General features: G+C 41.2%; 1 protein-coding gene across 1 annotated transcript in view; it reads left to right on the top strand.

The window, feature by feature from the left end:
• Positions 1 to 10,653, top strand: part of GABARAPL1 (GABA(A) receptor-associated protein like 1) — a 38,255-nt gene that overhangs the window by 3,061 nt on the left and 24,541 nt on the right. Inside the window, exon 2 of the mRNA XM_012652143.1 lies at positions 4,429 to 4,551. Within this exon, the coding sequence (XP_012507597.1) occupies positions 4,429 to 4,551 (123 nt within the window). The remainder of the gene's footprint in view (positions 1 to 4,428; positions 4,552 to 10,653) is intronic.

The following is a 10,653-nucleotide window of genomic DNA, read 5'->3' as shown; positions in this document are numbered from 1 at the left end:
CAGCCTCCCGAGTAGCTGGGACTACAGGCATGTGCCACCATGCCCGGCTAATTTTTTCTATATATTTTTAGTTGTCCAGCTACTTTCTTTCTATTTTTTTTTAGTAGAGATGGAGTCTTGCTCTTGCTCAGGCTGGTGTCGAACTCCTGAGTTCAAACGATCCGCCCACCTCAGCCTCCCAGAGTGCTAGGAAGGTGTGAGCCACCACACCCAGCCTGAACCAAGCTTCCTTTCTTTAATCAATTACAAATCAAAGAATCTGCCCCCACTTAGAGATGTCCTGCCTTTTTGGGCCAAACCAGTGTATATTGACTTAGGGTCACATATTGACTTAGGGTCTTATGTGTAACTCCTGTCTCCGTGAATGTATGAAACCAAACTGTAACCCACCTACCCTGGGCACATTTTCTCAGGACCTATTGAGGCCATGTGCTCCAGACTGGTTAGACACATTCAGCTCTTTAAATTATTTAAATTATTTTACAGAGTTTTGGTCTTTTTTCTGTTAACAGGGGAAAATTCAAGACAATAATTTGTAAAAGTGGGGAAAAGGCATTTGATGGTGAAATATGTACGAAGTTAATCCAAGACAAGGCCCACTGCACTAAACAGCAAGGAAAGCTCAGATGTGCTAATGAAATAAGTCAAAGTTTTCTTTGAAATTCAATGAGCTAAACTTCAATTCGTAAAAAAGGAAAGAAAAAGAAATTCTACATTGGACCTTTAAAATATGTGATGTTTTTAAGATAATCCTCTGGAGACAGCACAGAGACTGTTGGATATGCCTCTCTGAGACTCTGGGGTCTGGACAGGAGGACATAAATTTGGAAGCCATAGAGTTAAATGTGTATTTTTATATATAGGCATAAATGAGATCATCTCTCCCCATCCTCACTCTCCTTTTTATCTCTCTTGCTCCTTCTTTAATTGTTCATTTTCTACTAGCTTCGTCCCGAGTAGACAGCATACAGTAGGTTAGTATGAGTCGTGTACTGTAAAAGAGAGGGCAGAACATGAAGTTGAAAAAGAAAAATGGCACATTGTCAAGCCTTGCACTAAGCAGTTTGGATGCTGAACTTGAAGACAATGAGAAGCTACTTAATGTTTTATTAACAGGTGAGTTTCTTCTCAATGTGGTGAATGTTTTGGAACTATACCCTGATAGAAGTTTGAGGTCTTAGCTGAAGTGTGGAGAAGGCAGGTCTTAATTCTAGCTAGAAGCATATTGTGAAAATCCTAGTTAAAGTGATGAGAACATGAAAAGGAACATTGGAGGTGGTGGTGAAATGACAGTCATTATTTCTTCATTTCAACAGAAAATTCTAAGCTGTGCTCAAGTTGAAAAAATAAGTAACAGAGTGGTTAGGAAATACGATTTTTACACGATTGTTCTCTAGGTCTGTCCTCTATTTTTAAGCAGTGGAGATTCACTGACCCCTCTTTGTCAACACAAGTGACAGAGACACTCACAAGCTCCCTGCAGCCTGGCAGTGCAGTGCCACTTTGCCTCCTCTTCAGCTGCCTCTGAGTTTCTTGGGGTGACTACACTGGACAAAAAAACCACATTCTCTGTCATTTTTTACTTGCTAGAACTGAAGCTCCTGGAAACAATTAGGGCTGTGTCTAGAGTGATGTCAGTATCGGAAGGAAAGTGTCAATATCTACACAGCAGGAGGAAATGACCCTGGTAGCACCAAGCTCCTAATCTGAGTGGGAGACCTGAAAGATGGACATATATTAAATCACACAAGGACAGTGCAAACTCTCCTTTCGCGGGGTGGCGGGGGCTAAGGTAATATTCACTGGGCTGTGAGGACGAGTTCTGTCTGTGGCTTGGAGACAAGTAGCACAGTACAGGGTGCTTTGCAGTGAAACAGGCTCCAAGAACAAATTTCAATGGCCCCTGTCTGTTTTTTTATACTCTCCTCTCTTAACTAACTACTTAAACTTTTTGAGTCGTTTCCCAGAAACGGCAGAATTTTTACAAGACATAGGAGCTGAGATTCCCAAGTTCCCTGTGCAACAATTCTGATGCCAAGAATCATCATTTCCCCCATGACCTGCCCCCAGGCGTGTGGCCCCTCCTTAAAAAGCCCATGATCTCTGTTGGTCAGGGAGGCGGATTTGAGACAATTTCTCCTGTTCTCCTGACAGACATCTTTCGGATTAAAATTCCTTTCTTCCTTGGCAATCCTTGTTGTCTCAATAACTGGATCTTTGTGTGGCGAGCAATTGGATCTAGGCAGAAAGCCCCTTGTGGTTTGGATAACAGCAGTGGCCTGCTTTCAGTCCAGGTAGGTCTAGGGCAGGAACTGCAGCATCAGCTCTTATCGAGTTGGCCTTGTAGCTATGGCTCTAAAAGATCCTTATTAAAGGATTTGATTAGTTAATATGTTAAGAGTTTACTTGCATATGAAGATATGGAAATAAAGGAAAAACAGGAATTATTTAACAAATTTAAGTGTCAGGGGATTAAAATGGCAAAGTTTGGGGATAGCGAGTTTTGGGTTTTTTTCCTTGGGTAAAAAAGGCTTGGCCAGAAGGTAACCAAGAGACCAGTATGGGGAGTCTGCCTTTGAATAATCTGACTGGGAAGGCAATTGCAGTGATTATCCAAGACACATTGAGAGTTCACCTGTGGAAAATATTTGACATGCTGTGAAAGACAGGAATTGATAGTAGGAGAATGTACTTTGTTTTGTGTGGAACAAATTGTTTGAGATTAGAAAAATGTGTTCTCTTTGATTGTAATGCTATTTGCTTCTGTGACCGTGCTTGTTTTTAGTTGTTTGTTAAATGTAGTTAATCAGAAACAGGAATAAGAGCAGGAGTGACTCCATGACAGGCTGAACTTCCTGGAGTAGGCCTAAGTTTTGGTTTTCCCCGAAACGACTCCGCCGTTTTGCCGAAATGACGCTGACCACAATTGGCACCGGCGCGAAAATCCCGAGGCTTGGGGCCACTTTTAAAGGAACCAATCAGAAGCCAACACGATCAGCCACTTTTAAAGGAACCAATGAACTAAGGAGGGGAGGGGGGAAGGTGTGCCCAGCGTGTCATGTGCAACCTGTGTGTCGTGTGTAAAACAGAAAAAGGTATAAAAGCTTAACCTCTACCCCAAGGCGGGGTCCTAGCCCTTAGAAGAGGCCACTGCGTTGGTGCTCTGGGACTTGGACCCTAGCTCGAGCTGGCCAATAAACTCCTTTGCCATTTGCATCCTCGGTGACTCTGCCTCCCTGTTCCTGGGGCCGAGGGGAACCGGCTCTGACATTACACTCAACTTTCTCAGACTTTAAACACCAAACTGAAAAACTTTTTGCTCTTACTTTTTATTTAGTTTTTACTTTTAAATCAAATCTATCTATCCATACAGATTAAAAAGTTAAATAGCTCCGCAAGTATCGTGAAGAAAAATAGCACCTTCGCACCACACAATTTTCTACTCCCTGCTTTTTAGCTGATATTTTAAACCTACATTTCTCCAAATAGCATGCATATGTTGCTATTCTTGATTTTTATTTTCAGTTTGGAACATTATCTATTGACTTGCTATTATAGAAGACGAATATGAGACTCTTTTTTTACCACCACCATCTCTACATCGGCTACCATCACACATCTGAATATTTCCCAGGCCCACTCATCTTCCAAACATGGTTATATCATAATTTTGATTAGGTCAGTATAATGAGAAGCAAAAAAGAGAACATTAATTACGGGTTAAGGGCCTGAAACTGTAACCAGTTCAATGAAAGAATTTCAATGACTCCTAAATCTGTTTTTACAATGCTCTTCCTTAACTAAGTACTTGACCTTTTGAGTTTTTTCCCAGAAATAGTGGATTTTCTACAAGACAAAGGAGGTGAGATTCTGAAGGCCCCGAGGGCAGACTTCCTGATGCCAAGATTCACCATCCCTCACAACCCTCCCTCAAAGCCTGTAGTCTCCAGTTAGTTACACCATGACCTGCCCCAAGGCAAGGGGCCCCTCCTTTAAAAGCCCTTGATTTCCTTTACTTGGGGAGACATCTGAGGCAGCTTCTCCTGTTCTCTTGACGTCCTTCATATTAAAAATTCCTTTCTTCTTTGGCAATCCTCATTGTCTCAATAACTGGATCTTTGTGTGACAAGCAACAGGACCTAGGCAGAAACTCCCTTGCAGTCTTGACAACCAAACCAGGCTTTAGGGGTTAAAATTCTGGCTTTGCCCTTTAATCCCTGTACAATCTTGGCATAGTCACTTAATCATTCCGTGCTTCATTTCTCCATCTGTAAAATGATGATATGATGAAGTATTACAGTATTATGTGAGGACTAGGGGAGTTTATATACAGGTATTCACGTATTAAGAAAGCATGCATATTAATATGTAGTAATTTCTTTCATTATCTTGTAAACTACCTTCCTCTCACTCTTATTGTTATGGTAGGGAGTACGGGAAAGACCACCTTGAGGCCGAATGAGCCAAATTGTGAGTCTTTATTAGCTGGCCAGCGACTACCCTCTGTACCACCACAGACGGCTGCACAGAGAGCAGTCCAGAGCCGAAAAGGTGAGAAGACTTTATACTAATTTGGAGGGGGGCTACTTGACATTGAACATGACATAGTGGAACAAAAATAATTACATCATACATTCCATAGCCACGAGGGAGGTCTGGGACCTGCCTCAGACCACCTGCCTGGCCTCGGGGCTGATTACAATCTCTGAGCAAGCAAGGTTACAGAAGCAGATAGCATCAGTTAAGGCAGGGAGCATTCTTTCTTGGGTGAGGCAAGTACAGTAAAGTTTACTACAGACAGCTGGGGGGCTTACACAATCAGTTACAAGGTCATTGCTTACAGAGCACAGATATTTCTATTAGGGCGAGGTTTACAAAGTACAAGCTTTTTACTCTACAGACAGCAATGAGTCTTGAAACAGCGTTTTCATAATAATTTTTCGTATTTTTGAGGCCTACTACTACATTATGTTAAATCCTGTTTCCTTTATCCCGTGTCTTTTCCTTTCTTGGTTTATATCCTCATTTTTGGGGTGCTTCCTGAAAATAGGTACATGAAAAGTAAATTTTTGGAGAGTGTCTATGGTCCAAGAATGTCTTGATCTCCCCTTCCCCTTAAACAGTAGTTGAGCTTGGTATAAAATTCTAGGACGAAAATAATTTCCCTTAGAATTTTCATGGTGTAGCTCTTTAAATAAAGTCTGACCAACCTCCCTTATTGTCTGAGACTCTTAGTATTTGATTGTTGGATCTCTAATTTACATTCCCTTCCCCATTCTTATATCTCTGTCCTATTGCTTTACTTTCTAGGAAATTTCCTCAACTTTCTTTTAATACATCCACTGAATTTTTTCCTTCTCATATTTTTAATTTTTAACTTTTTTGGTCTGAATGTTCTTTGGTTGTAGCTGTTTTTATTTCATGGAAGCAATCTTTTCTCTTGTTTTTCTGAGGATATTAATGATATAATTTTTTGATGTCTTTATCTCTCTGAGTAGTCTTTTATTTTTTCTCCAAGTTTTTTTTTCATTGATTGATTGTTTCACATTAGATCTTTTCTTCAAATCCCTGGTGATTCTTGACTTCTTGCTGTCTGCTCATAGTAAAAAATGAGATGCTAAAAAAGCTCATTTCAAATTCTACACACATGAAAAAACCTTGTTAACAACGATCTTCTGCTGGGCAGGTTGTTATCTGGGCTGGTGTAGTTCTGGGAACGGCCTGGGAGGAAGAAGGTTGGGGATGCAAGGTCTCACTTAATCTTCCTGTTTTCAGTATTCCATCTTCTAACAGCCCTTTTCCCTTAGCTTTTCTAGCCCGTAGACTCTGTTTATCCTGCACAAATAATAAGTCTCCAGTCTACACAGGGATCGGGGAGAGACAATCGCATGGCTGTATTGGGCTAAGGAGGTAACTTGGCTGTGGAAATGCCTGAGCCTTTCTAAATTCCCTAATGAATAATAGGCCACTTTAGACTTTCCCTACTGCCAGATTTAGATTCCATTTCTTTTTTTTTTTTTTTTGAGACAGAGTGTCACTCTGTTGCCCAGGCTAGAGTGCTGTGGCATCAGCCTAGCTCACAGCAACCTCAAACTCCTGGGCTCAAGCGATCCTCCTGCCTCAGCCTCCCGAGTAGCTGGGACTACAGGCACGTGCCACCATGCCCAGCTAATTTTTTCTATATATTTTTAGCTGTCCAATTAATTTCTTTCTCTTTTTGGTAGAGACGGGGGTCTCGCTCTTGCCCAGGCTGGTTTCGAACTCCTGAGCTTAAACAATCCGCCCGCCTCGGCCTCCCAGAGTGCTAGGATTACAGGCGTGAGCCACCGCGCCCGGCCTAGATTCCATTTCTTAAATCTACTCTGTCAGTTACTTATCATTTGTCAGTCTTCTTTTTAAACTTCACAATTGATTTCTGTTTTCTCCACTTTCTTAATTTTTGTGAGTTTTTTACTTGTTTTTTTCTTTTCTAGTCTATCTCTATTTCCTAGGGCTGCCATAACAAAGTAGCACAAACTGGATGGTTTAAACAACAAAAACTTACTGTTTCACTGTTCTGAAGGCTGAAAGTCTGAAATTGAAGTGTCAGCAGAGTTAGGTCCTTCTGAGGGAGGATCTGTTTCATGCCCCTCTCCAAGCTTCTGGCAGCCTCAGGTGTTTTTTGGCTTGCGAATGACATTTTTCCTGTGTCTTCACACCCTCTTTCTTTTATTCATGTCTGTCTCTGTGTCCAAATTTCCCCCTTCTATGAGAACACCTGTCGTATTGGATTAGGATCCACTCTACTGACTCTTATTTTAATCATCTGCAAAGACCCTATTTCTCAAAAAGGGCATATTCACTAGTACTGGGAGTTAAGACATTAATGTCTTTTGGGGAAACCCAATTCAACCCATTACACAGTTATTTTAGTGGAGTTTCGGGAGTCAGCAAAGCTAAATATAACTTTTCCTTCTATCATCTTAATCAGAAGTCTACTCTTTGCTCCTTCGATGATGCCATGCTGCAAATTTGAGTCTTTTTTTTTTTCTTTTGAGACAGACTCTCACTCTGTCACCCTGGCTAGAGTGCAGTGGCGTCACTGTAGCTCACTGCAACCTTAAATTCCTGGGCTGAAGCAATGCAACTGCCTCAGTCTTCTGAGTAGCTGGGACTACAGGACCACACTATAGCATCAGCTAATTTTTTTATTTTTAGTGGAGATGGGGGTCTCACTCTTGCTCAGGCTGGTCTTGAACTCCTGACCTCAAGTAATCTTCCCACCTCAGCCTCCCAGAGTGCTAGGATTACAGGTGTGAGCCACTTTACCTGGCCCAAATTTGAGTGTTTATGTCATGGCCTATCTGAGGCACTGAGGATATAAAAACAATACAATACACTGTTTTGTGTGCTTTTATGAGATGGTCAGTTAGGTGAGGCCACAAGAGGAGACAGAGGACAGGCTCGGGAAAACAAAGTTTCCCATAGTCACAGGTCCTAGAGACAAGAGGCATGGCACGCCATGCAGGGCTGTGTGGGAAAGACACCAGGGTGGTCAGGAAGCAGAAGACAGGATCAAGGGGAGGTTTAGGCCAGAGCCTTCATTGGGGTTTCCACAGAAAACCCAAGGGAGGTAGGGTAAAGAGTTTAGGACTGGCTAATTTGAATAATTTCTGTGGGCTCTAAACTCTAGGGTGGTCCTTAGTTGCTTCATACCTGGCCCTGGGACGATAAAGGCAGAGGAGTGTTGCCTGCTGGGGTATAGAGGCCAGATAGAGGTGGTCTGGCTCTGGACTGGTCAGTTTACATACTGAAGGCATCCTCTTGGCTGGGCCCTTGCCATCTCTAAGAATGGGCTAGCCCTAGGAGGAACAGTCTCTTCCCAGCCAGAAATGTTTTTTAAAATGTCAAAACATAATCCACAGAAAATAAGTCTCTCTGTCTCTCTCTACACACATACAAACACACACACACACACACACACACACACACACACACACACTACATATACCATCAAATAGTATAGCCTACTGGGACAGACCATATATATCCCCCCGTAAAACAATGAGACATAATAGGCATCATATTATCTAATGAACAAAAACACATCATTATTAGGGAACTGGTGCCATTAGAACTCCCTCAAATGCTATATTTCTCTCTCTGTCTCTCTCTAGCGTATCTATTGCCTCTCTGATTGTCATTTTCTTCATCTCCCCAATCCGGTGACTGCATGAAACTGAAACAATAGCCACTGTAAGCCTCACATTCTCTGCTCTGGTTTGAACGTTTGTATTCCCCCAAAATTCATATGTTAAAATCCTACCCCCCAAGGTGGTAGTATTAGGAAGTAGGGCCTTTGGGAAGTGATTTAGTCATGAGCACAGAGCTTTCAGAAATGGATTAGTACCCTTATAAAGGAGTCCTGAGAGAGACATTCTTTCTTTACTTCTGCCGTGTGCGGTTAGGGTGAGAAGGCAGCTGTCTGTGACGAAATGGGCCCTCACTAGACGCTGCATCTGCTGGTGCCTTGATCTTGGGCTTTCCAGTATGCAGAACTGTGAGAAATGAAATTTTGTTGTTTATAAGCCACCCAATCTATGGTATTTTGTTATAGCAGGTGGAATGGACTAAGACATCATCCACACTTCATCATCAAAGAAGAGTCTTACTTTCTTTAGCTCATATGTGAGAAATTCTAAGGAAAAATTCCAACTAGTCTTGTGCAAGGCATCTGGCCTTCCAAATGGTCAAGGCCGTGAGGCTCTATGATTGCTGGGTTCCACTAGAAGAACCATGTGGTGTCAGTGTGGGCAGAGTAGTTCCCTCCAAAACCATATATATCCCCCCAAAACAGTGAGACATAATGGGCATCATGTTATCTAATGAACAAAAATACATCCTTATAAGTGCTATGACAAAGAAAAGCACACAATGCTTTGCAAGCACCTAGAAATAATATAGAACACAAACAAATGAAATGAAAAGGTTTCCTGGAAAAAGTGATGCTGGAACTAATCCCTGAATGATTTACAGGAATTAGCCAGGAAAAAAAGGAGAAAATGTTTTCACAGGAAGAGCCTTTGAGAATATCCAGTGGCCAGAAACAACAGCAATATAGGGAAAGAAGTAATTTAGCATGCCTGCAACATAGAGCGCAAAATAGGAAATGACTATATATGAGGCTAAAGAGAGAAATAGCAGCCAGATTGTAAGGAATCTATTTCTCTTCTGAGGAATTTGAATTTTCTCCCAGAGATTTCAGAAAACCCTGACTACTGAAAGATATGAAGAAGAGAAATGACACAATGAAATACGGTTTTATTACATTTATTCTGGCATCAGTGAGCTCACTCGCTCTCTTTGTCCTAGAAGTGATGAGGACAAGATTGAAGATGAATTACGAATGTGTTTGAGTAATAGCGGTGATTTTAAAGCATGTCCTGGGATTCTTCAACAATTCCCCCATCTAGAGGTAGAATCTATGTCCCCTCCCTTTGAATCTGGGCAGAACTCTGTGACTGCCTTGAGGAACAGAATGAGGCAGAAGTGTCCCTTTGAAGCTAAAATGACTAGGTTACAAGAGGGTATTTGCTTTCTGCTGATTTCTCTTGGGAAGTTTGCTCAGGGAGCCTCTAGCTGCCATGGAAAAAATGTGGCTGGCCTGCAGCCACTCTGTGGAGAGGCCTACAGTGAGACCATATGGAGAAAGAAAGACATGGCTAAGCAGGCCCAACTGTTTGAATCTTCCCAGGCCAATTACCAGAAGTGCTAGTGAAGAAGGCTTCAGAGAAGATCCTATCACCAGTCACCATCAGACCAAAACCAAATGAGACCCCAAGAAAGAATTCCCTAGCTGAGCCCCACAACCTCAGATGTGTGAGCAAAATAGATGATGTCATTGTTTTAATCTACTGTTTTGAGGTGATTTCCTATAAAGCAATAGATAACCAGAACCATAATCCAAGTAAAAAGCAATGAAGACTAAACTAAGGTAGTGGCAGTTGGGATGAAGCAAAATGAACACACTGAGATTATTAAGAAGGAAGATCTATGCATGCACAGTCCTAGGGACAAGAAATACATTCCTGGTCTTGGGGAGCCAACTGGTGTAATCCTGATGGTTTCTAGCAGTTGTTTTATGAAGGTAGCTTATTTAAAAATTCAAATTAAATATCAAAATCCTTTGTTTCAATTCTAACCTTAGCAAGCAAATTTAGTAAATGGCAGTGAGTATCTGAACTTCTAGGTATTATATTTCTCATTGGAGATCAAAACACTGAAATTCTGGTTTTATATGTCAGTTTGAACATGATACTATAAAAGACCCTCAATAAAATAAATCAGACCTATCTGTATTGTCAGTTCCAGCTGCTTTCAGATTCTAATGCTTGATTGGGGAAAAATAAAAAAGTATTTTAGGAGAAATAGAAGAAATGCAAATACAAACTCTGTATTAGATAATGTTGGAAAATATTAGTAATTTTTTAGGTGTAATAGCAGTATTGTTATTACATAGGAGCATATTCTTATTCTCAGGAGAAATATGCTGAGTATTTTGAGGTGAAGTGTCATAATATTTGTAATTTACTTTCAAATGGAAAAAAGTCTAGATGTTGAGTATATTGTGTTCCTCATACTATTTAAAATTCTCTGCATGTTTGAAAATGTTCA

Source organism: Propithecus coquereli, unplaced genomic scaffold (genome assembly GCF_000956105.1).
Source record: "Propithecus coquereli isolate 6110/MARCELLA unplaced genomic scaffold, Pcoq_1.0 Scaffold380, whole genome shotgun sequence".
Taxonomy (NCBI): domain Eukaryota; kingdom Metazoa; phylum Chordata; class Mammalia; order Primates; family Indriidae; genus Propithecus; species Propithecus coquereli.
This window is presented reverse-complemented; position numbering and strand designations above follow the sequence as displayed.